The sequence below is a fragment of the Onychomys torridus genome, chromosome 3 (assembly GCF_903995425.1).
Source record: "Onychomys torridus chromosome 3, mOncTor1.1, whole genome shotgun sequence".
Taxonomy (NCBI): domain Eukaryota; kingdom Metazoa; phylum Chordata; class Mammalia; order Rodentia; family Cricetidae; genus Onychomys; species Onychomys torridus.
In genome coordinates, this window is record NC_050445.1 from 147,854,473 (window position 1) to 147,881,815 (window position 27,343).

The window sequence follows — 27,343 nt, forward strand, 5'->3', positions numbered from 1 at the left end:
CAGAGCTATTGGCTTTCAGGGTCAAATCAATATGAATTCTGTCTTTCCCTAGAGCACCCCGACACAGTGGGCTCCGTGTGCTCAGGATTGTAACAGGATTGCAGCTGAGGTGGGTTATCAAGTCTGAATGACGGCCTCACACAGTTCTGAAAAGGAAATGGCTTTAGACTCTCCACCCTCCCATGAGAGATGGCTCTGCCTTTCTGAGTGACAATAAATCAAACAGCCAGTGTGTTCTCTAACCTCCCCACCATGGACCAAGTTTCACATGCAGAAATTCTGGTGTGCTTAAGAGGATGAAGGTGGAGTTTTGCCTTTGGATGTTCTCTGTATGCCTTCAAAGGACCAAGCAGATGCCATAACAGGCTGTCAGTGTTTTTGCAGAGATCAGGCCTCAATTTCAGTTTCCTGAGACTTGAGCAAGCAGTTTCTGGGAGGGCCATGAACAAAAGACATAGTCCTTGCAGTAGCTCCCTTTCTGCACTACTGGGATTGCTCAAGGTTCAGTCAATTGTTTACTGTCTGGGACCCCTCACCAACTTAGAGCTACGTGCATGGGTCAATGTGAATGTGCGAGGCCAGCCAGCCTCCATGGCAGCTCAAAGACAGAGCCTGGGACTTGTCCAGGCCTGCCCAAAAATGATAATTGTAACACCTAACCAGTAAATTCAAAGGTTACACACCCTCACCCAATCATACGATGCAAAGGCTTGTACCACCCTGCTTGTGGTTTTTCCCTTTAAAAACCCCTCACCCTGAGAGCTCAGGGCCATCCTCCTCCACCTGCTAGTCAGAGTGTGTTGGACACGGACCAAGCCTGGGCTTGCTTGTTATCAATAAACCCCTGTGTGTTTTGCATCGGATATCGGCTCTGTGGTGGTCTTGCTCAGGGGTCTTGCGATGTGGGAACAACAGCCTCACAAACCCCTTGTTGACATTCTGAGATGTGTCCGATCCTCAACCCACCAGAAGACCACAAGGGGCCAAGTTCAGCTCTGAAAGCAACCTCACACAAAATGGTAAATTTACTTAACACAGTAGTGGGGTGGGTGGGGAGTGCAGTGAGCTGCAGTGGTGTGCAGAGGGGTGGGGTAGGGTAGAGATTTTCTTTTGTAACTTGATTTTCTTGTTCTTAGGTATAAACTTTGGAGATGATAATGTTTCACAGTGTGACAAGATTGGATATTCCCCTTTTTTTTCTTTTAGACTGAATTTTTTTATTATTTTAAATTATGTAGATGCCTGTGTGTCTGTGTGTGGGTATGTACATGTGAGTACAGGCGCTGAGGAGGCAGAGGCACCAGATTTCCTTGGCAGTGGAGTTACAGGGAGTTGTGACCCTCCTGATATGGGTGCTGGGAAGTGAACTGGGGTTCCCTGCAAGATCAGTATGAGATTTAACCACTGACCCATCTCTTCAGCTCCTGGGCACCCTTTTATTTCCTTCCTTCCGTCATTCTGCTGAGTGAAATATGGTAAAGTGCATGGCTTTGGGCTAAAATCATACCATTTCAAAACTTCATTTTGCCACTAACTACTAAGTAACTTACAGTTCCACGGGCTTGTTTTCTCTTTGTATAACTACCATAATGACAGTCTCCAGTGCATAGGTTTTTCTGTTTTGTTTAGCTTAGCTGTTTTGGTTTTCTGAGACAAGGCCTCAGGCCCTAGGCTATTTATGAACTCACTATGAAGCCACACTCTTGGCAATCCTCCTGCCTCAGCCTACCCTGTTTGAAGGATGCCTGGGTGATGTTTCAGTGTTCCTTGACCCAGCTTTGAAGTCACAGCTAAACTCTCCCAGTTCCGCTTTGTGGGCAGGTTGCTAAGCTCCTCCGTGCCCACTGCTTCCCTGGTCGGGGTCCAGTTCTGGACTCACAACCACCCTTGACTCACACTATCCAAGCCATCCTGTCAGTGGTCTCCAGCCTGTAAAACGCTTGCGAACACCCAGGAAGCCCCCGACTGAGCTAAACACATCCTGCTTGCTAGGCACACCCTTCCCTGTCACTCCCGCTCGCCTGAGCCCACCAGCAACTGCAACTGCGGCCCTCCTGTGGCTTGGCGCTCTCTCCGGAGGTCCTAAGAAACAAGCTGTGCCTTTGCGGAGATGGCTCGACCTGTGTAAGCTTGAGGGCCCGAGCTCAGTCCCCGTTTCTTTCCCGATCCCCTTTCTTCCATTAAAGACTTGGCTCTGGAAGGTGCGCCCGAACAAGCCCCTCCTCCCCTAGATGGCTGTTGTCATTTTTCATCAGGGGGAGTAACCACTGGACAGACTCCTCATCCTCTTACTCCACTTTCTGTGCCGAGAGGACAGGTGTGTCCCCATCCTGCCCAGGTTATGAAAATCCAGCTTTATCATGGAAATCTTGAATCTTAGCCACACTGTACAAATCAGTTCAATAATCTGGCCGGTTTTCACCTATTGATGTGCCTCATATCCTCTTCCCTTTACAATGGGAATATTTCTCTAAAAACAGAGTAGGAAAAGGCTAGGCATCAGCTCAGGAACAGAGCACTTGTCTACCATGTACAAAGCCCTGGGTTTGATCTAAGCACTGGGACATAATATTGTGGAGGTCCAAATTACTCAGGGTCCCAGAATTTGAACTTGCTTTACCCAGCAGGGCTGCATAAGGGGATGATAAGGGGAGTTACCAGGTGTTTGGAAGGGTCTGCCCTTGGCTGTGTGGTGTGCTTTGATCTAGCAAGGGGGAGGTCTTCTGCCCCACCCCTTGACATTGTTATAAAAAGTCCTTTTGAGCAAACAGAAAAGGCTGACCCAGGCCCTCCTGAAGCTATCCTGTGTTTCTTCTTTCTCTTCTTCGCTATCTTTCTACCTAATATTTTCTTATCCCTCTTTCCTCTTCATAGGAACCCTGGAAAAGGTGGGAGCTGGCCTCCCACATAATATATTTATTATACATGTATATGTATACACACAAATATGCAATGCCATTGTTACATGTAGAAGTTAGCGGTGAATATTGACTATTTAGTCAATTTATAATTTTCTCCATTTATTAGGCAGATTTTTAAAATTTCATTTCCTTGGACTAGGATCCAAGCAGAGTACGTGCTCATTAACATGCATCTTTAGTCATTTCAGCCTATCACATCTGTTTCTTCTTGTTTAATTTGTTGTACTGTTGATTTGTTGAAGACACCAGGATGCTGTCCAACAAGTTTGATCCTGAGTTTTGCGGAATGGATTTGTTTTGTTTCATGCAGCATTGTGGAATAGTAATTGGGCTACAAGAAACCACACACTTCAAAGTATACCTTGGTGTGCTTGGACACGAAGATCATTGTTGTGTCAAGATAAAGACTCCTGATAGTTTGTTGTTGTCGTTTTTTTTTTTTTTTTTTTTTGATGTGGATGTGGGGCAGTTCTTAGTATTTAGCTCAGGCATGTCTCCAACCTGTGATCCTCCTGCTTCAACCTCTCAAGTGCTGGGTTTGCAGCTGCGTCTTACCACACCTGGCTAGCCCTGTGCTTTGAGTTACTTGGTCATTCTTCCATCCCATTCTCCCATCCTGAGTCACGGATCTGCTTTCTGTCGGTGAATGCCTTCGGCAGCTTCTAGAATTCTCCGTAAGTGGAATCTTGCGTTGTATGTTCCTTTTCTAGTTTCACTTGGTTGCATTTGTAGAGCCTAATCACTGTAAGACCTACAGGAGTTGTTTCCGAATACTGCTGAGCACTGTCTCGTCATGTCCGGATGCCATAATTTGTTACTCACTTACATTTGTTGTTGTTGGTCTCAATCCCCCTGTTGTTGCAGCAATCCCCCTGCATCTTCCTCTCCAACTCTGGGATTGTAGGTATGTACCACCATAGCTGGCAAACCATTTACCCTATTTATAAACATTTGAATTGTTTCCAGTGTTCGGCTGTTATAATTAAGGGTTCTCTAACATGTATGTCTAAGCCTTTGTATGGACATTGGCTATTAGTTAGGAAACTGCCCTAGAGTGAAGTGGATGAGTTATATGATGAATATGTTAAACCTTTAAAGACTCTCCAACTCATTCCATGAGGAGGTTTGCACAATTTATACTTCTACCAGAAGGTAAGAATATTACCACTGCCCTAGGTATTTGCCAACACTTATTATGATCTATGTCAAACTTTAGCCATTACTTACTAATAGTTATTTAATTACATCTCATTATTGTTTTAGTTCGCATTACCCTAATGGTTTATGCTGTCATGCCTTTTTTGTTTATTTTGTTTTGAGACAGGGTGTTGCTATGTAGCCCTGGCTGGCCTGGGACTCTCTCTGTAGACCAGGTTGGCCTTGAACTCTGTCTTGTCTACTTTTCTATTGCTGTGAAGAGACACAAGGCCATTTCAAATGCACTCTCTTTGCTTTGTACTTGGGGTTCAGAATGTGAGCTTCCAGCTGCTGTGCTGGCCACTGTAGTTGGTCATTTTTACTCTTTACTTTTTTGGCTCTTTGCAGAGGTCAACACCCAGCTCCCAAATAAGTTACACACAGAGGCTTATTCTTTCTTATAAATGCCTGGCCTTAGCTTGGCTTATTTCTAGTCAGCTATTCTTAACCTAAATTATCCCATCTACCTTTTGCCTCTGGCCTTCTACTTTTCTCTATTTCTGTACATCTTTTCTTTCCTTCTTATTCTGTGTCTGCCTGTGTGCCTGTGTGGCGGGCTTCTTCTTTTTGCTCTTTGATCTCTCTTGCTCTGCTTCTTTTCCTCCCAGATTTTTCCTTTTATTTATTCTCTCTGCCTCCCAGCCCCCTCTATCCTTTCTCCTGCCTCACTATTGGCAAAGTAACACAGCTATACATAGTTAAACAAATACAATATAAAAGAATGCAACACAGATTTGCATTATTAAACAAATGTTACACAACATAAACAAATGTAACATATCTTAAAATAGTCTTCCACAACAAGCCACCATGCCCACTGCCTGTTGCCTGCTGTCTGCTGCCCGCTGCCCACTGCCTTGGTTCTGCCATCATGAACTCTAACCCCCACAGTGACAGAGTCCATCATGGTGGGGGAGGTGTCACAACAGGCAGGGAGAACATGGCAGCAGGATCAGATGATGGATGATCTTGTTTCATATGACATACAGAAAGAAGGGCCTGGGGGTAGAGTGGTGGATGGGACATTGGGTGAGGCTATAAACCCTCAAAGCCTACCCTGAGTGATGTATTTCCTCCAGCAGGGCTCTGCTTCCTAGAAGTCTCACAACCTCCCCGAACAGCATCACTGCCTGCGGATTATGTTCAAGTATGTGAGCCTATGGGGACATTTCTCATTCAGATCGCTATCATCGCTGAGCCATGCCTCTAGCCCCAGAAGTTTCTCCTTTAGTCCATTGAATATGTCATCCTTCATATCTGGTCTGCAAGTCTTCTGTTAATAAGTCCACTTAAAACCCTAGGAAGCACCAGGCGGTGGTGGCACACACCTTTAATCCTAGCACTTGGGAGGCAGAGGCAGGCGGATCTCTGTGAGTTCGAAGCCAGCCTGGTCTACAGAGTGAGTTCCAGGACAGCCTCCAAAACTACACAGAGAAACTCTGTCTCAAACAAACCAAACCAAACCAAACAAACAAATAACAACAACAACAACAACAACAACAACAACAACAACAAAACCCTAGGAAGCTCCTCCTGCTCTGGTTAGAAAAAAACCTGATTTTCCTCTGCTGTATTAGGATTTCTGCCTTTGACGTCCAGCAGCTTTATTATAATAAATTTTGGCTTGGACTTCCTTGGGTCCATCTTAACCAGTGTCCTCTGAACTGCTTAGACCTGGATGTCCAATTCTTTCCCAGAATTAGGAAGTTTTTGCCTTTTATATTTATTGTTATTTTGTTGTCCTTTGGCTTCTTCTGAGACTAGGCTAGATGTGGTTCTCATTTCATGGAATACCTAAAGCTTTTCTCACTTTTAAACATCCTTTTTAATTTTTGCTTCTCTAATAGTGTAATTTCAAATAATCTACGCACAGATTTACTAATTCTTCCCTCTGCTTGCTCTAATCTGGTTTTGAAGCTGCCTATTGAAATTTAACTTAGCTAGGAGATGTTTGAGCTTTCTGCTTTATTCTTTATTCATTGATAGGTATTTTCATCCAAGGTGTTTTCAAGGTCAGTCTCCAGAAGTGATATTTCACATTCAAAAGGTAAATACCTGTGTAGTTTAGTTACGCTAGCTCTTCTGGATGCCCACCATTCCACAGCACTGTGCTAGACCCTGTGCCCAGCACCTAGTGTGTTAGTGCCTACTGCCTCAGGTCTCGCCTAAAGAATTTATGCCAGTCTCATGAGCAAAGTTGAGCATCTCAGGATTGCTTTAGCTTGTTTCCCTGGCAGTGAACTTGACCACTCCTTCATACGTTTAAGAGCCACTTTATACGTTTCTTATTAACTGTTCACAGCTTCAGCATGGTTTCCTTCTGCTGGCTATTTAGTCACTAGTTCCTGAAACTGTAGAGCTCTTTCTGAGTGGGGGATGCTAGGTCTCATTGGTGACACATGTAACAAAAAAATATTTACATGTTTGCAGTGACTAGGCAGCTATGGATGTAGCTCAATGGGGAAGACCCTGCCATAACAAGGCTTTGGGTTCAGTTCCCAGCACTCACACACACACACACACACACACACACACACACACACACACACACACAGAGATGCACACATGCATATACACACATATGTACACAGACATGCACATACACATATACAAAGCTTACAGTTGCCTTTAAGCTTTGCTTTTTACAATCGTCTTTGCCAGGAAGAATTGTACAAACATGCAGTCACACTGATAAACCTTTAATTTTATTTTCTCTGCATGTTGGCGATTTTAAAGTTCCTCCCCATGTGACTGCTGAACAAGAGTGCGCCCAAGCTTTATCTCAATATTTGCATAGCTTCTTTCTTTACTTTTATATGCCTGATGCATTTGGAGATTTTATTCACCTGAGATGCAGTCTTGCTATGTAGGCTGGCCTCAAATTCATGATCCTCCTGCCTCAGTCTCCCAGGTGCTGGGGTTTACAAGTGTGCAGTGTACAGCAACATGCTCTGTTGAAATTTATTCTTATGCACGAGGGATACAATTTTACCTTTTCCAAATGGCTGCACAGTTGTCTCAGCATACTTATTGCAAAAGGTCATTGTTGCCTAGGTGACTTGGTACACCATCTTTACAATACACTAATTTCTATGCATAACTGATTCTAGTTCTTTCCTCTTCTATCCAGCTGTTTGTATCTATAATGTTGTTTTAACCATAAAGGTTTTACACTATATGTTTATATTTGTCCTTCTTGGTTTGCTTGTCTTAGTGTTTTCTTGTCTGCTCTTACATATTTATACTTTAATAAACCCTTGTCTACCTCTACAAGAGTTTGGTTGGTATTTGTTAAGATCATGTTCATTTTGTAAATTAGTTTAAGAAGTCTAATATTATTTATTTATTTTAAACAAGATCTCACTATATTGTTGGCTGGCCTGGAACTTCCTATGTAGACACACCTGAATGCTGGGAGTCAAGGCACCCATAAACACACCTAGGCCAGACCCTAACATCTTTATGCCGATGAATCTCATTACCTCAGAGCACAGTTCTTAAGAACACATTTATGTTTACTGTTAAAAAAGCAAGTCATGGCATGGTGTTAATCATAAGACACTTAACGTTGAACATGTATCAGGTGTTATGCTGACTACTGGAGATAAGGTAAAGAGTAAAGCAATTGTAGATTTTTATGTAATGTGTAAATAAGGAAAACACACGTGTCACTGCTATGTTTCCATTAAAGTGAAATCATAAATGTCAAGTCACCAGGCCACTTATTTGAGATGTGATTTGGATAAGGTTTGCTATGGTTCTGTTTTATATTCAAACTTCTTGTTTTGTAAACTGACTTCTTTGGACCAAAATAGCTTGCTTTGAAAAAGACAGAACTGACATTACAGAGTTCCTAGGGCTTGGTTAAGACCTCTGTGCATCACAGCAGACCTATGGAGGCCTCACAGTTGTTAACTCAGCTGTCTATGTTGGTGATTTTTACTTGACATGCACTAGAGTTATCTTGGAGAGGGCATCCTCAATTGAGAATATGCCTCCAGCCAGATTTTCTGTTGGCAAGTCTGTAGTGCAGTTTTTTGATTAATGACTAATGTGGGTGGGCCCAGCCCATGCTGGATGAAGGTTGCCACCCCTGGGTAGGTCGTCCTGAGTTGTATAAGAAAGCAAGTTGAGCAAATCATGAGAAGCAAACCAGTAAGCAGCAGTCCTCCCTGGCCTCTGCTTTGGTTCCTGCCTCCAGGTTCCTGCTTCCAGTTCCTGCTGACTTCCCTCCCTGAAGGACTGATACTTGTAAGTATAAAGTAAAATAAGCCCTTTCATCTCTAAGTTGCCGGTGGTCATGGTGTTTTATCATAGGAACAAAGACAATAAGACATCAGCCACCAAAATACCTAAATGAATCCAGCCAGCTACTCTGTCTGCTGCAGAACACACATGAAGAAAAATCTACTTAGCCATCTGTAGCAGGAATCTTAACAGGTCTTATTAATAAAAACAAATCTGGAGCCAGGTTTTGGGGTGAATACTGGAAGATCAGAGAAGCAGAACAAGCCACAGCTACCTCACCTTGCCAATTCCTTAGCTGGTCCTGTTTCCTCAGACTGGAAGATTCTGAGTTCTCATCCAAATGGATCTCAGCTGAACTGCTTCTCAAAAACCTGAAAGCTTAACCAGGCTCTAGTTCCTGGTTTTCACATCTTATATACCTTTCTGCTTCCTGCCATCACTTCCTGGGATTAAAGGCGTGAGTCACCATGCCTGGCTGTTTCCAGTGTGGTTTTGAACTCACAGAGATCCAGATTGAACTCACAGAGATCCAGATGGATCTCGGCCTCCCAAGTGATAGGATTAACGGCGTGTGTGCCACTATTTTCTGGCCTCTATATCTAGTGGCTGTTCTGGTCTCTGACCCCACATAAGTTTATTAGGGTGCACAATATTTTGGGGAACACAATACCACCACAGCCATCCTATTAGATTTCCTTGCTCAGCCCACCTTCCTCACTTCCTCAAAGTACTTCAAACTGTTTCCAGTTTTCCTTTTTGTTTTTTGTTTTTTTTTTCAGAGCTGAGGATCAAACCCAGGGCCTTGTGCTTGCTAGGCAAGTGATCCACCACTGAGCTAAATCCCCAACCCCTGTTTCCAGTTTTCAAACTTCCCTTAGCACTGATTTTGTTCTGAGTAGGCAGCCTGCCTCCTACTACAAAGAGAAAGCAGAAGTTGTAGTGTGGGAACCCCCATAACTTCCCCTTAAGAACCGTAGACAACTACCTAGATTTCCACTTAGCATCTTTCTGTTCCAGTGATGCATTCTCCCCGCCATCTAAGTCCCACCCTCTCACTTGCTTTCTGGTCCTTCCAGCCTCTTTCCCCTTTCCACTCACGACTGAGCCTTAGGGTCTAAGGCTCTAGTCTCTCTGATCTATCTTTGGCCTCCCTCTTTAGCTTTCCATTTGCAAAGCGTGTCAGCCTGTTGAAATATAACTCTAAAGGCAGGGCAGGGCTGAGGATGCAGCTCAGGGGTAGAGTCCTTGCTAAGTATATGCAAGGCCTTAGGTTCAATCCTTACCACCAGAAAAGCCATCCAAAACCTAAACAGTAACAAAACCATCCCCCTCCTTCCTCCAAGCACTGGCCATTTTTCTTTTCTTCATAGCCTAATTTCTCAAGTCACAGATCTTGGGGTTTATGGTACATAATAGAGACAACTCATACACAAATTCTGGACACTGAGAAGAGGGGGAAGCTACAGAGGAAACATGAGGCTGTGACAGACCACCAGAGGGCCTTTAACTATTGCTTGGTAAACTAGTATATTTCAAAGACCAGGACTTTCATATGGGTCTGGTTTTCATCCCTTTGTCTGAAAATCTAAGAGAACAATAGCTGCCTCTTACTGCTGTGGCATTATTTTGAAGATTCAAAGGATAAAGGATACAGGCTTGACCATTGTGGTGCAAGGACTACATAGTGAGACCTAGTCTCAAACCAACCAACCCAAAGCTAGTGGATACAAAGGCCCCACATCCCAGCATGTTTAAAGTTTCTCATTGTTGTTTTTGTAATATAATTACATGATTAGATGGACAGGCTTGCTCAACTAAATATGAAAATATACTAAATGGCTAAAATGCAGATAAACACGCAGTAATTCAACCATCCTTGGCCTACAGGTTGGGCGAGTACTTTAGACCCGTCATTCGCTTGGCATTGGGGACACAGAAGAATGGACTAGAGTTGTCTTCTCGGTGATCTCACGGTCTTAGGTCAGGCAGGGCGTGAACACACCATTCAAATGCAGTTTAGTAATTTCAGTAATTGACAAGCACAGGCTGTTCTGGAAGTTCAAAGAGGGAAGTGCACGGCTTAGACTAAGGAGGGGCATGCAAGAAGTCATCCAGAGTGAGGCCAACTGAGATGATTCTTGGATGTTAGCAATAGACAGAAGCATGTTGGGAACAGGCTTAAAGTGTCTCCGTCCTCACAGTTCAATTCAAAGGCACGTACACTTCATTTGGTAAATCAAAGTTATAACCCTACAAGGTCATTTGACACTTACCGGCCCATGAGAAAGATGTGTAAGAAAGAAGGTGTTAGGAGACGGTATAACAAGGAGATGCAGCTTTCCTTGCCAGGAGTGGAGTAGAGCAGGAATCGCTGCAGGCAGAGTGACACAATACTTTCTACGGAACCCGGTGGCTGGGAGCCCAGATGGGGCACTGCCGGCGAGGAGATCGCTTAGGTGGTATCCCCATAGTCTGGGATTTTAGTTCAGCTTTTCATGTGCAGGAAGTTCACTGGCACGTGCTATTCTCCTGGGGACTGCTTCGTTCAGAAACAGGAGTGAACTGCATAAAAATGAGTGCATTCACTCACAATAAGTATAACATTTGTATAGATGAAGATGTATCATGCGACCGACTGGCATGTCCAATAGTGCCTTTAGATTCAGACATCAGAGGAAAAAGAGCAAGCAGCTCCCTGCTTCAGATGGGAACTTGTTAACCCACCTGTTGAGAACAAGACCACTACCACAGTTTAAAGCCAAATTTGAAGCAAGCTTTAATTAAATACTGGCCAGGTGGATGGGCTCTGGCCAGGTCCACTTCTAGTTCCACGGAAAAATGGCCCTGAATCAAGTTTTGAAGTGACTTAAGTATTTCCCATCTGGTCTAATCAGGAGCAAGTGTACATCCTGATGTTCCTCTGGCCTACATCCAATCAGGGGCAAGCATACATCCTGACGTATTTCCTGGCCACATATGATCAAGCACATCCAGTGCAGATGGGTTAAACAAACTTGTTTAGGGGAGTGTAAACATGTGGCTTGTTATCTCCCATAAACAATAGCCTCCAGCGTTTCAGGAACTATCTGTCCTTGGGCAAGGGACTTGCAGATCAGAGACATTTTTGTTTCATAGATCTCTTAGTCCTAGTAATTAAAACTTAAAATGTAACTTTGGCCCTCACAAGCTGAGCAGCACACACCCATAACCCTCTTCTTACTCTGTGAAATGATGATCTGTGCAATCTCAGAGGTTTCAAAATTCTCGTTGTTGTGGTTCTTTGAACGATGATATCTGAAATCAATCGCAGGCATTATGCTGAGAGGCAGAGGACTAGAATGCATTTTGGAATAGATATAAATAGTAGCTGATGAAGTAGCCAAGGCCATGTTAAGTCCTCTGGGGAGAGAAGATAGCATGAGACTGTAGAGGTGACAAAGAGCTAGTACATAAGATGCCAAGATGGGGTCACTCTGAACCTCTGTGAGCTAGGTGGTTCATTAACACGAATTCATTATTTACACATATTATTTATCCAGATACAATAACTACATGAATGAGCACAGGAAAAGGTGCACATGCTTTTACAAAACATCAAGAATGGTATATTAGCCAGGCCTCTCCCCTTCAGGTACCATAGTGGATTGCAGCCCTTGAACCATGAGCTGGAATAAATCCTTCTCCCTTCAGTTACCCCTATCAGGAATTTGGCCTCAGTGATGTAAAAGGTGGACGCACCATTTCTAAATTTCTGTTAAGAGTTTTGGCTTCATCCTTGCTCTGTCATTAAGTTACTACCTGACAAACATACCCATCTGTATGTTCATTGATTACTAATCCATTTGTTCATGTATCATTCCCAAACTACTTATCACTGTTTTCCTACCCTGAGATCAAAATGCCACAGGAGACCCACCATGCAAAAGGTTTGCAAGGTTACAGTCATATTCAGCACCTTCTCCCTAGAAGCAGCTTTGCTACATGGCTTCATTTGTCACACCAAGAATATTATATTTCCCTTCTTACATAAATGCAAATGCTGGTTTTGTTTGTTTTCCTGTTTCCTTACATTCTGGTTCTAATTGGTCACTGAATTCTGTCTATTTGAATTTTCAAATACTCATTGCTACCACAGCAGGTATATGTCTTCTCAGGTCCAGACTCCTGGAGGCTCCCAATCAAAGGTAGATGTGCTGTGAGATGTCTTTCTGTATACTGTGAATATGTACTGCTTCCATTGGCTAATTAATAAGCTGCTTTGGCCTATGGCAAGACAGCTTAGAGGCAGGCAGGAAATCCAAGCAGAGATACAGGAAAGAGAAAGGTGGGATGGGAGAGACGTCAGTCCACCGCCCAAGTAGCAACATGCCAACAGACTGGTATTACTACAGCCATGTGGCAATACATAGATTAATAGAAATGGGTTAATTTCAGATGAAAGAGATAAACTAGCAAGAAGCCTGAGACATAGGCCATACAGTTCATAATTATTATAAGCCTCTGTGTGTTTACTTGGGACCAAGTGGCTGCGGGGCCAAGTGGGACACAGGAAAACTTCCAGCTGCATGGATGTGAGAAGCTTTTATTCTCTGTCTATTACATATGTTCTCATGTGCTTCTGTCAGAACGCCTTTCCTAAACCACAGGTTTCCATGTGTCATGCTCCTTTTCTATGATATTTCCTGACCTGTCAAAGAACAAACCAAATCCTTGAATCTGGGAATTAAGGTCTTCCCCTTCTAAAATGTGTTTTATTTTTGTTTCACCTGTGTGCAGGTACCCAAAGAGGCCAGAAGAGGGAGCCAGAAAACAGAAAAAAGATCTGTAATGTAATTTCAAACTGCTTTGTTGTCAATGGTGGTGGTCAAAAAACAAAGTAAGGGCTCACACAGATTTGCATAAGATGCGAGACAGCTCTACTTGGAGCAAAGTGGTAGTGCAGGTTATAGAGGGAGACACTGTCCAGATTGACAGTGGGCCACATAAGTGATAGTCCCTAAAAGTCCTAGTTACTGTTTTGGGCTCATTTTTATGGGGTTCAAGAGAAGGAGCTGGTTATTAAAGGGCAAAGTTTGGGTGTAGGTTAGGTCATACATTATTGATTTTTCTTACTGCCCATAATCCTTCCTATAATGCACCTGATTTTTATCACATGCATGCTGATTGTGCCTGTGCAGTTGAGCACCGCTGTGCAGTAATTAGTAGTGATAAGTGATATGTGACTGACTACTGAGGGCTTTTAACATGCTTTAAAATATATACTACTTTTAGAATTACCATGAAAATGTCTAATTAATAGTTCCATATTGATTTCATACAAGCTGAATCTAAAAATTTATAAGGTGAGTGTGGTGATTTGAACAAATGTGCCCAATAGGCCCATGTATTTGAACACTTGGTCCTGTGTTGGTAGCATTGTTTGGGAAGGTTGTGGGACCTTTAAGAGGTGGAGCCTTGCTGGAGGTTGGAAGTCACTGGGGATGTGTAGATGTAATCGGCTTGTTAAATAAGAAATACAGAACCAATTGCAGAGTTAAAAACCACGAGGTCAGAGCAAGAGCGGGAAACCTTACCCTTCACTGCTTCTGCTGTTCTTCCTCTCCGCAAGAGAGCTACCTCTGTGTGTCCTGTCTTTTTTATAGATTTTCTGAAAGGGGAAGTGCTGTGGATATCACTCTGTATAAATAAAGTGCTGATTGGCCAGTAGCCAGGCAGGAAGGATAGGGTAGGAGGGACAAGGAAGAGGAGAAGGCTGGGAACAGGAAGGCTGGGAGGAGACACTGCCAGCCCCTGCCATGAGAAGCAACATGTAAAGACACCGGTAAGCCACAAGCCACGTGGCAAAGTATAGACTAACAGAAATGGGTTAATTTAAGAGTAAGAGTTAGACAATGGTAGGCCTGAGCTAATGGCCAAGCAGTTTAAATAATACGTGTCTGTATGATTATTTTATATGTGGGTTGTGAGACTGCGGGGGCTTGGTGGAACCTGGAGAGAAGCTCTCCAACTACAGGGATGGGCTTTCTCTAGACTCCCTCACTTCCAGTTCACTCTTGCTGTTTCGTGAATGCCAATAAAGATATACTCTGTCAGCCTCGGGCTCTTGCTGCCATGACTCCCTGCCATTGTGGACTCTTTGCCTCTGGAACCACACGCTAAAATAAACTCTAACTGTAAGTTGCCTTTGTTAGGGTATTTTATCACAGCAATAAAAACTAGCTAATACAGAGTATGTATTAAAATTATAGGGTATATATGATATATATATATATATATATATATATATATATATATATATCACATGTGATAAGTATAAACTGTCATATACTCAGGGAAAGCCATGTGTCACTTATGAAGGAGCTAGATAGTCAGAGAAAGCAGACACTTAGGGATACTGGTGACTTCCTAGACAGAACAGAGCAGCATAGGAATCAAACCTCTTAGGTCTCCATCATGACATGTATTGCACATTCATGTTGCTGATGTGGAATAATCCTCTTGCACATTGTAAAGATTTGTCACTTGAAGGACTGGAGAGATGGCTCAGAGGTTAAGAGCACTGACTGCTTTTCCAGAGGTCCTGAGTTCAATTCCCAGCAACCACACGGTGGCCTATAACCATCTATAACATCTATAATGGGATCTGGTGACTTTTTCTGGCATGCAGGCAGAACACTATATACATAATGAATAAATAAATCTTAAAAAAATTGTCACTTGAATTGGTTTAATAAAATGCTGATTGGCCAGTAGCTGGGCAGGAAGGATAGGCGGGGTAACCAAACTAAAGATGATGGGAAAGAGAAGGGCAGAGTCAGGAGAGATGCTGGCCAGCCTGCTGCCAAGCAAGCAGGACATGCAGAAAATGAGGTAATAAGCCATGAGCCATGTGGCAAAGCAAATAGAAATATGAGTTAATTTAAATGTAAGAGTCAGCTAGTAAGAAGCCTGAGCTATCGGCTGAGCATTTATAATTCATATTCAGCCTCTGAGTCCATTATTCTGGACCAGGCGGTCAGAACAGGAAATGTCTGTCTACATGATGCTAAGTAGACAGGCCAAGGTAAAACCATTGTTTAAACTCAATAATCTCACCATACACAGAGGGCACTAGTGACCTTCAAGGTTCTTGCCCCTGAGCAGTGATGTTAGTTTTGCCTTATTTCTCCACGGGCCACTTGTCTTTCAGCAAGCAGGAGCTGATGGCTGGTAGACCCAGGAAGAAGAACAGACAGTAGAAACATATACAAGACTCTAAAAACCTTTATTTTTCTTAATATCCTGCATGATTTCTGCAAAAATTATGAGTTAAGCACACTTTCATGGAGATAGGCCATTTAAAATACAATTGAGACAATTTAAAAAAAATTCTCTCATGTGTGCAGAAGAAAGAGCCAGTAAACAAGACAAAAAATAAGAACAAAACCCCAAGTTCTATGTAGCATATTCCTCCCTCCTCTTTTCCAGGTTGATGCTCCATAGACAACCATGGGACACAGCTCTGGAGTATAGGACTATCACTCTGACAAGAACACACATCTCACTCAGGAGGTAGAGGCAGGAGGATCTTAGAAGTTCAAGGCCATCCACTGCTACATACACACACACACACACACACACACACACACACAGTGAGATTGAGGACATTCTGGGATCCAAGAGACTCAGTCTCAATAAAACAAACAAACAAACAAACAAACAAAGAAACCAAAAAGCAAAACCGGAACACCCATGCGACTTGAAGAGGAATTCTATGTGTAGGCAGGGCAGTGTGAGCCTAGGCACTTGTCTGTGTTGTTGAGGTCTCTGGAAAATGCAGATTCGAGACATTGGAGGTTGCTGCAATCAGTTCTTAGACCTCACCTTGGTCTAAAAATAGGTGTTCTCGTGGTCTGAGTTGTTCAGCTGCAGGTATTCCAAGGTGCCTTTTTTGTAGCTGGCCACCCGTGTGGGCCTCCCGCTCTTAATGCCCGAGGCCTCTCTTTTTTGTAAGGAGGTGACAATCATGTCAGAAAACTCTGCCTGCAGACGTTGTTGATTCTCCCTGGAAAGAGGGTGGGGAGAGAAAGTTGTCAGCCATGCACACAGAATGTTCCTTAGTTTCAGACCTTACCCAGTGGGTGTCTAGTCTGTGCTACACACAGGAAATGCAGGGAGCATATCACCGTTGCCTTCAATGACTCCAAAGAACTGTCTTCCCCGCCATGTGTTAGTGTAATATATCACAGACAGGAAACAGATCTTTCCTTTTCAAAGTGAAACATGTTGCTGGAATTGGGGAACATGGTAGAGGAGCCATTGAGACCCGGGAAGGGAAAGGAGGGGAGGTCAGGACTTCACCACACAACCCTGGAAACACACTGGTGCCCACATAGCTGTGAATGCCAGGACTGTTTGGAGAGGGCTCAGGATTCAGGAGGTCTCCAAAGTTTAGAACAGACCTAGGAAATCCTAGTTTGAAGCCAGGCTTCCCAGGTTGACTCAGCATCTCTAGTAGCTTGCCTTTTGTCTGTCTGGCCTCTGAATCATAGGGTCTCTTCTCGGCCAAAGCCATCACAACAGCCACAGGGCTGAGGGCTGGAGGCTTGCTAATGGAGCAGGACAACTTGAGTCACCTTCAGAATGGAAACCTGCTAGGTAGATAGGAAATCTTCCTCCTATCATAGGGAGAATGCAGACTCCATGTTAAACCCCAGAACCATGGCTTTAGGCAAGGCTGGTGTCTTCCTCTTTGGGGATAGTGCAGACAGGAGGCAGGGGTGGAAATGCAGAGAGCCTCTCAGCTTCCAGCATCTCCCATCTTGTCATTGTTGTTTGTTTATTGTGTATTGGTGCTTTGTCTGTCTGTCTGCTTGTCTGTCTGTGTGTGCCTAGTGCCCAGGTGGCCAGAAGAGGGTGTCTGGACCTGGAGATACTGATGGTTGTGAGCTGTCATGTGGGTGCTGGGAATCAAACCTGGGTCCCCTTGACTCAAGTCCTCTGAAAGAGCAGCCAGTGTCTTAACCTCTGAGCCACCTCTCTAGCTCCGGTGTAAGAAGCAAACAGGCATGAAGTGGGCTCCAAGCTGCCTTCTGTTCTCCTGAGCAAGCCAGGAACACAACCTTAGCTTTCTGATGCTTCACAAGCAGAATTCAACCAGCTTTTCAGCCAGCGAAAGAGGATTGTATTCTCATTATTTTTCTTCTGTGTATTTTTGTGTCTGTATGAATGTATGCCACATGTGTGTAGGTGCCTATGGAAACCAGAAAGTATCAGATTCCTTGGAAGTGGAGCTGCAGGTAATCAGAACCTGATGCGGGTACTGGGAAACAAACTCAGGTCCTCTGGAAGAGCAGCAAGTGTTCTTAACTGTTGAGTCATCACTCCAGCCCCAAGACTTATTTTATTTTTAATTATGTGTGGATGGGGGTGGGGTAACATGTATTGCAGTACCCACAGAGTCCAGGGGAGGGCGTCATATCCCCTGGGACTAGAGTTACAGAACCAATGTAGAGATGGGAACTGAGCTCAGGTCCCCTAATCACTGAGCCACCTCTCCAGTGCCTCGCCCACCTTTGTTTTTGAGACAGTGTCTATGTAAATTAGACTGGTCTCAAACTCACAGAGATCTGCTTGCCTCTGCCTCCAGAGTGCTGGGGTCAAAAGTATGTGCCATCACAGCTGGCAAATCAAGTAGATTTTAAAGGGGATATGCTGTTTAAAATGGAACTGGACAAGGCATGGTGGCATATGCCTAGAAAGCCAGCATTTGAGAGATCAAGACAGGAAGATTGAGAGGCCAATCTGGGCTACATAGTGACATATTCTCCCTCTCTCTCTCTCTCTCTCTGTCTCTGTCTCTCTCTCTCTGTCTGTCTCTGTCTCTCTCTCTCTGTCTGTCTCTGTCTGTCTCTGTCTGTCTCTGTCTCTCTCTCTCTCTGTCTCTCTCTCTCTCTCTCTCTCTCTGTCTGTCTGTCTCTCTCTCTCTGTCTCTGTCTGTCTGTCTCTCTCTCTCTCTGTCTCTGTCTGTCTCTCTCTCTGTCTGTCTCTCTCTCTGTCTCTGTCTCTCTCTCTGTGTCTCTGTCTCTCTCTCTGTCTCTGTCTCTCTCTCTGTCTCTGTCTCTGTCTCTCTCTCTCTGTCTCTGTCTCTCTCTCTCTGCATATTCATGGAGTATCTACTCTATTTCATCTGTCAATCTATCATCTTGCAACTACATCATTGGCACAACTAGAAATTAACCCTTAGGAGGACAGAAGGAAACGGAGTCAGTGAGACAAAATGAAACCAAAATCAGTGAAATAAGAACAGAATCTCTTCCAGTTCTAGAGCATCCCCTCCCCCTTTCCCAGGTGGCGCCTCCCTGGGAAAACACGACAACGGTAGCCCCCGCGTGATACACACATCTTACTTATGAGAGAAATCTAGCGCTCCAGAGCAGCAGATGTGTTCCTGTGTCACTGCGTCTCAGAAAGATACGGGCATTCTGGACACTCCAGTTCAGCAGCTGGAGAAGGGAACATTCTAGACTTCCTCATGTCCCCAGGCACTTGTTGGGTTAAATACCTCTAAGTAGCCTAGTGTGCTAACTGACGACCCAGGACTTCGGGCTCCTCTCCCTCCCCGCCACCCCTGAAGCTTACACAGTCGGTGGGGTTGGCAGGTTGTACTCTTGGTCCTTCATCCCAGTCAGCCAGTATGTGGTCTCTGTCCCTCTGCCCTATGGAGACAAAAGAAAGTCCCTTGAAGGGCTGTTCTCACTCACTGTCCCAAGGGTGATCTGCTCCAGGAGGCACACTACCCCCACGTTGCTCATCAGTGCCTGTATTTAAGCACATTATACATCCCTAAAATTTAGAAAAAATTTAAGAAGTCTCCCACCAGGCTGGCCTTTTCACTTTTTCTTTTCCCCTCCCTTTCTTTTTTATTATTAATTAATAAGTTAACTTACTTATTTATCTGGAGACAGGAGTTCACACTACGCACGGTTCAGGGCAAGTCTGGAGCTCACCATGGAACCCAGGTTGCCTCAGACTCATAGCAGCTCTCCTGCTTCAGACTTCTGAGCACCAGGATTTCAGGCATGAGCTACCATGCCCAGCCAGATTGGTTGTTTTCAAAATAGAGTTTTCTTTGTCCCCAGAAAATATTTCAGATTACAATATACCAACATTTTAAGAATTCCAGAGAAAGAAATTCAGGCCCAAGGAGATGGCTTATGTGGAGAGTGTTTGCTGTGAGAGCATGGGGACTTGAGTTCAGATCACCAGCACCCCAGAACAAAGCGGGGTGAGGCACATGTCTTTAACCCCCATTCTAGGGAGCAGGGGCAGGTGGTTCCTGGAGTGCACTGGGCACCAGTCTAGTCAAACCAGTGAGCTTCAGGTTTAGAGGGAGACCAAAGTGGGGACAGTGGAACAGACAGCTCATGTGTCATCTGCCACTAAGGCCTGACAACCTGAGTTTGGTCCCTGGACACACCCAGAGGTGGAGAGAGAGACAACAGACTCCACAGAGGTATTCCCTGGTGTATACACACACACACACACACACACACACACACGCAGAGAGAGAGAGAGAGAGAGAGAGAGAGAGAGAGAGAGAGAGAGGTGTTCTCTAGTGTATAAAACACACACCACTAATAAATAAAGTAAATAAGGTTCAGAACAACTGAAGAAGACATCAGTGTTGACATCTGATATCTGTACATCCACATACAAGAGCATATTCAAAACACACACACACACACACACACACACACACACTCACACAAAGTAAATTTTAAATTAAGGAAGAGATCTACCCACAGTTCTGCCATGCCAACAAACATAACCAGTTTCCATTGTGTATGTTTTCTTTGTTTTGATTATTGTGTGTGTGTATGTGTGTGTGTGTGTGTGTGTGTGTGTGTGTGTGTATGTGTGTTCGTGTGCACTTAAGATAACTCTCAGGAGTTGGTAGTCTCCTTCTATCAGGTGATCAGACTTGGAAGTTAAGAGCCATCTCTCTCTAGCTCTGTGTTTTCTTTTAACCCTTTACAACAAAGTTTTGAGACAAAATTGTTGCCACAGCTTCATTACCTTGGTATGTAACTACAAATCCATGTATCATAATAAGCACCTACAAGTGACATTTGTTTCATGATGGGTGAATGGGGTCATGAAATGAATGGAAAAACGTACAAGAAATTCTATTTTTGCTAAGTTTTGCATCTGAGAAGGAGATCAGACGGGTCTAGATTAAATAAGTATCCACAGATGTACATTTTTACAAGACTATAAGCAGCATTTTAGGGAAATGATCTTGAATTAGTAAATATATTAGTGGAAGACTCAAAAGCAGAGTGTGTTATTTGTAGCTGAAAGTTTTCTCTGGTCCTGACCAGCCCCATGAACCCCACATCCACTTAGATATTATAACTGTAATTATTGCTAGATAACTGTTTTGTTATATGTAATTCTACTATGTTGAAGTTAAAACCTTCCTTTTAAATAGAAAGAAAAGGGGAAATGATGGGTGATGTTGCTTTGTGTGCTGCGAATGTGTTGCTCTGATTGGTTGATAAATAAAATGCTGATTGGCCAGTAGCCAGGTAGGAAGTATAGGCAGGATAAGCAGAGAAGGAGAATTCTGGGAGAGGAAGGCAGAGTCAGAGTAGACACCAGCCCACTGTCCAGGGAGCAGCATGTAATGGCACACAGGTAAAGCCATGTGGTGACATACAGATTAACAGAAATAGGCTGAGTTTAAATGTAAGAGCTAGTGAGTGGTAGGCCTGAGCTAATGGCCGAGCAGTTTTAATTAATATAAGCTTCTGAGTGATTAGTTTATAAGTAGCTAGGGGTCTGTGGGGCTGGTCAGGACCAGAGAAAACTTCCAGCTACAGTTATTAGACAGTTTTATGTAAAAGGTGACATTTTCCAATTTGCAACTGCAAAGTACATGCTACAGAATTTATGGATCCTAGAGACAAAAGCATAATGTCCGGTCAGTTGCTGGTTTCGGACCAGTTGTAAAAGATTCTGACAATTTTTAAAGAGCATCTGAGAGCTGGCTGGGGACAAGTGGTAGCTTCACCGGGCAGCTGTGTTAAAAGTGAGAAGCAAGGTGGGGGAGAAGCCTCAGCAAGTGCTATCACACTGGCAAGAGGATCAGGGTCTGAATTCCAAAAACCCACATCAATGTTGGGTGGGCGCCAGCCTCAGAAAACAGAGAGAGAAGCCCTGGGCTGGGCCGGGCATCTAGATGAGCCGTATTCACTTCAGATTTGAATGAAAGACTCTGCTTCGCAGAGTAAGGGATAGTTCTGATATCAGCTTCAGGTCTCTATCTCGCAAGTGTGTACACATGCAGGTGTGCTCTCACAGATGCACATGTATCAAACACACTACACGAGAGAGAAAAAGTGAGACACAGCATGGAGAACCTAGAGCCTTGATCCTAAACATCTACGTGTCACGAACATCAGAATACTTGTTCAAAGTACACGTGCCTGTTCTGTTCGCTCAGAGTCTCAGGAGGCCTGGCAATGTGTCTAGACTCCTGAAGTTTAACAAGGACTCAGTCGTGAGGACAATGGGGCCACATCTTGGTAGCCAACCGTCAAGAGCTCAGAGACAAAAGCAGCTGTCAAGAAAGCGATATTCAAAAGTGCGCAGACAGGGCTGTGACTTCAATAAATCCTGACTGGTTTGAACGCTTAGGTTGGGAGGGGACACTGGGAACAGACGGTGTATATGTGTGGAGGGAATGGTGGCAGTGTTTTGTTGTTGCCATTGGTATTGTTTGATTTTTAGAATTATTTTTAGATTTATTCATTTTACTTTATGTGAGTGTTTTGCCTGCATGCACATATGCACACTGTGTGCATGCATTACCCATGGAGATCAAGAGAGAGCATTAGATTCCTTAGAACTGGAGTTACAGATGATTGTGACCCACCTTGTGGGTGCTGGGAATTGAACCTAGGTCCTCTGCAAGAGCAGCAAGTGCTCTAACCTCTGAGCCACCTCTCCAGCCTGGTAGCAATGGTTTACAGCATACGGGTCACAGCACAGATTATCTAAAGGGCTTGCTGGAGTCCAGAGCAGTTCTGGATTCACGTGCTTGGGTCTCCACCCAAGCTCTTTCTCTAGTGATGCTGGAGGTCGCCGCAAGGAGGACAGAAAGGGTCCTTCACCTTTGTCTTTTCTAACTTTCTTGGTGGAGGGTCACACGTGGCCCACATGTGTCTGAGTGCTTGCTCACACGGGTCTGCAGCCTCCTCACCTTTAAGTATGTTTCTCCCCTCACTTCATACTGGAACTGGCAATCCGTTCTCCTCAGGATGGCTATAGTAGAGCTGCTCATGTGAATCCTCAAGGCTGGAAACACAAACCAGATCAGTGAAAGTCTCCCGCATTGAAATCTGATATGGCCACATTTATTTCTCTCTGATTCTAGGTGTCAACAACACCCTAAGCACCTATTCTTCATCATGGAGAAACATATGTGTCTATTTGAGTAGACATATGTGTCACTTTAAACACAGCGTCAGTGAGAAGAGGAAATACTACCCACGAAGAAAAAAAGGGTCCCCGGCACTGTGTTTTTAGGGTTCTGAATGCTGTCTCTCCCTGAGTTTTGTCCACTGAGTCTCATTCCAGCTCAGAGTGGGAACTTTGGACCTGGCTTTAGATGGAGCATCTCATGCTGAGCCTGGGGTTGGGCTCTGGCTGAGCAGTCTGCAGTTTAAAGTTACAGGAAACAGCTAAGGCGCTGTGAACAAGGTAAAGATTTGGGCTCTGGGCTTCCTCCAATTTTCCTCTTCGGCAGCACTATTATCTTTCTGAAAAACAAGTGATGAGGGATTCCCACCCAAAGGCTCTCTGATGGATGCTCAACGGCCACTACAAGCCATGACACAGGACAGAATAGTGGACATTCTCCGTAGGCCAGAGGCCTGCCAAGTGCTTAACCTTGCATCATCCAAGTCCTGTGCAGAAATCCTCCTAACAAGGTTGTCACCTCATTCTCTGTGTTCATCTTCCTGAGGCCTTGAAAGATGGAATTACTTCCCCCAACATATGCAGATGAAGGTTAACACAGTTTTTACTTTAATCTAAATCTATTTGATAGTTTGATTTTGTGATACATGCTAAGAACAGATTGCCAGTCTAACTACCAAAATCCTGTCCCGGGTCCTGTTTTTGTTAGCTTTTAAACATCATCTACCATGGCTTTTCTTCCTTCTACTACACACCTTCATTCCTATTACTGTTATTAATATTGATAGAGCATCTACTGCATGTAGGGCATGGTTCCTCAATTTTGCCAGATACATGCCTTTGTAAAATGTCAAAGGTTGATCCAATCTGAAGAGGAACTTGAAACCTTTGTGTATTAACAAATCCCTAGACACTTTTTCTCTGCTAAAACTAGTTTCTAGAAAAACCAAATAAACAGCAAAGGTGAATCTGATCCAGGGTGTGTCTGATGCACATCTTTTCCATTGTATACCACACAGTTCACATAGATCTATGCTAAAGTTCATGACTATTGCAGCTAGAACATTCCTGAATTCATTGCATGTGGACCAAAAATACAGAGGCAGTCTAAAACTGAAGGAAAAAAAAAGGCTAAAACAATCAGCAGTAATTGCAACAAAATCAAATGTCAGAATCCTGCTAAAACAGGCTCAAGTCTAGCCCTTGTGAGGGATCCATCTGCCTTTCGCTGACACTTTACATCCCAGCACTATACAGTGAATTCTACAAGTGCATCTCCTGGAAGAGAGAATCTCTGGTCTCTGGGAAAAACAGCAATCCCCCTTCTTACGGAGGCCGGTGGATTCCATCCTAGAGGCGGTATTGACGGTATCTCCAAATAAGCAATAACGAGGCATCTTGATCCCCACAACACCAGCAGCACAGGGGCCTGGGGAAAAGGAAGGAAGAGGAGGCATCATGCACATGGAAGAATGGAGTTGGGACTAGCCTTTCTCACAGTCAGGACATGAGGCTGAATACTCAAGGCATGGAGACATGACTGAACACATGTGTGATTCTTTTAATGAATGAATGCATGCTCTTAGGTTTGGGTTATAGCAAAAACAAAACAAAACACTTATATTTTCACGGAACACAAAGGCATTCATAGATCCAGGTCACAAAAATGCCAACATTTAAAATCAAGGACTCTCAAGAAGAGCTCAGGTGACCCCACAGCTTGCCTGCTGTACTAAAGCATACAACCCTGAACTCTGGATTGTTAGAAGGAACCACAGAGCCGAAGACACAGTTGCCCATGTTTATGTTTGTTTCATGGTGCTATTTCTAGGATTGGTGGTATATAACAGAACGCTCGGAAGACAAGTGCTGGGGATGTCTTTCTGTACCTTGTGAATGTATGCTGTTGCCATTGGTTAGTAAATAAAGCTGCACTGGCCCATGGCAGGACAGGATGGAGCCAGGTGGGAAAACCCAAGAGAGACAGAGAAAGGAGAAAGGAGAGTGGGGAGGAGATGCCGAACTGCTGTCCACGGAGCAACATGTAATGGGTCGCAGGTAAAGCCACGGAACACATGTTGATATATATATTAATAAAAATATGTTAAGATGAAAAAACTAGCTAACAAGAAGCCTGCCAAAGGCTGTACAGTTGGTAATTAAGCCTCTGAATGATTCTTTTATAAGTGGCTATGGGTCCAGATGGGACCCAAGAAAGTTCCGACTACAGACAAGGACTTGGCAGAGTCTTCCGTAAGCATCACAGGCACACAAATGTTGCCGGGTTAAGTCTATGGCACAAGGATGTTCTAACACAGAGAACAACAACAACAAGAAAAGAGTGTGAGTGTTGTGGACTTCCATTCCTTAAGTATAAACAGCATGGTCTTGATCAGAGCAGCTGTTGATATTCCTTTATAGGAGGATCCTTAGACCCTTATCTGATATTTCAGCCTTTCCCTCCTCCCTCCCTCCATCCCTCCATCCCTCCCTCCTTCCCTCTCTCTCTCCTTCTCCTTCCCTCCCATGTCTTCCTCCCAGCTGTGGTTCTGCACAGTTGCATGTGTTCTAGGGAGTTGCTACAGTACATACATATGAGGTGAGGGATGGTTTGAAGCAGGGACACCATCTATGCAGCTGTAAGGAGCCATCATCCTGGGGCCTTTTGGGTGATGTGGTTATTTGGCATCACCCAAACTCTTGTACGTAAACCCACTAAACTACTCCCTGGCCCACCAAGCTAGATGTCAGTGTTTCTTTGGTCACTCACTAGGCTTTCTCTGGTAGCTGCCCTAATTAGACGTTCACAGTTCCCCAGGAAAGGTCAATGTGACCACTGAGAAGAAGGGTCTTTGCATCAATCAGCATTTGCAGGGATGATTGGATGCAGAGATAAACATCGACAGGGAAACAGAAGACTGGCTTTCCAATGCTGAGACCCTTTAAACAGTGCCTTCTATTGTGGTGACCCCAAACCATAACATTATTTTCATTGATGCTTCATAACTGTAATTTTGCTACTGTTATGAATTGTAATGTAAACCTCTGTGTTTTCTTATATTTTTGGTTGTGAGCCTAGCCTTTAACGGCCGAGCCATCTCTCCAGCCCCCTCTGTGTTTTCTGACAGTCTTGGGCGACCCCTCTGAAAGGGTCATTCGACCTCCAATAGATTGTAACCCACAGATTGAGAACCAGTGAGCTAGAGGACTTACTAGTTTTTTGACTGGCTTTTCTTATTTAAACATACCTGGCTTTCTTTTGTTGTTGTTGTTGTTTTTGAGACAAGGTCTCACTATGTTGTTTTGCCTTCTTGGGTCTTGGAACTCACTATGTAGATGAGGGTAGCTAAGACTTAAGATCTGCTGCCTCCTGAGTGCTGCCATTATGATTAAATGTGTATTGTTCTCCTAGAGGACCTGAGTAAGGACCTGAGTAGGGTCCCAAGCCCTAAGTTTAGAGGTTTATAACTGCCTGTACCCCAACTCCAGGGGATCTGGCACCTTCTACTAGGATCCGCAGGTGCCTGCACTCATGTGTACAGACACACACAAACATGTACATAATTAAAAAAACCCTAGAGCACAAGAGTTTCTTTATACATTTATCCTACCAGTGAAGATCAAAATAAACCAAAACAGTTCAAAATACTGGATTTTACCTTGAGTCTTGAGCCCTACATTATTGGATTTGATACAAAACAAAAAAGGACAAACAAGCCCCTAATGAAAATGTAGAAGAGATGGAATAGGGAAGACTTATGTGTGTTTGCATGTGTGTGTGTGAAAGGCAAGACAATGTGTCATGCGAAGCATTAGTGAGGATGACTTAAAAAAACATTTCTTCTTAAATATTCATTGTACATGGTGCTGTGTTACAGAAAGACATTTTCCCATAGTTATATGTTCACTGCTCATATATATTCCTCCCTCCCCCTCCCCAGCTTCCCCTTCCTCTCTCCCCTCATTAGTCCCCTGTCTCCCCAGACAGCTTTCCTTCTCTCATGTTATATACATGCACACAGCTTTACATATGTATATAAATCTAGGAACTACATATGAGAGAAAGCATGGTCTTGGTTTTGATACTGGCTTAATTTACTTAGTTACTATGATTACGACCAGTTGTATTTATTTTCTTGTAAACAATGTAACTTCCTTCTCCTTTATGGCTGAAAAATATTCCACTGTGCCTACATGCCACGTGTTCTTTTTCCATTCCTCTGCTGGTTGGATGAGTTCCCCTCCAACTATGCGTTTCTGTAAGACTGCTTCCTTATCTACTCAAGTCTCTATGTTCAAGGCTGTGAGTTAAACTGTAAGCCTGAGGCATCCTAACTTGCTACCTAAACTAAAAGCCTAATTTAGAAATATGTAGTCATAGTCCCCAAGCTCCAGTGAGTCACAGGCTGATGACTGATCAAATGATGCTGCAGATATTGGTAGCACAGAACTTTAAGCAATCAGATCCTCAGAGAGTGGTAGCACAGAACTTTAAGCAATCAGATCCTCAGATA

General features: G+C 43.9%; 1 protein-coding gene across 2 annotated transcripts in view; it reads right to left on the bottom strand.

Moving 5' to 3' along the window:
- Window positions 1-15,992: 15,992 nt before the first annotated feature.
- Window positions 15,993-27,343, bottom strand: part of Gucy2c (guanylate cyclase 2C) — a 76,269-nt gene continuing 64,918 nt past the window's right edge. For both annotated transcript variants that reach the window (XM_036182476.1, XM_036182475.1), the window contains 4 exons: window positions 24,160-24,258; window positions 22,612-22,706; window positions 18,987-19,063; window positions 15,993-16,410 (listed from right to left, as the gene is read on the bottom strand). In XM_036182476.1, the coding sequence (XP_036038369.1) occupies window positions 16,236-16,410; window positions 18,987-19,063; window positions 22,612-22,706; window positions 24,160-24,258 (446 nt within the window). In that variant the 3' untranslated portion in view covers window positions 15,993-16,235. The remainder of the gene's footprint in view (window positions 16,411-18,986; window positions 19,064-22,611; window positions 22,707-24,159; window positions 24,259-27,343) is intronic.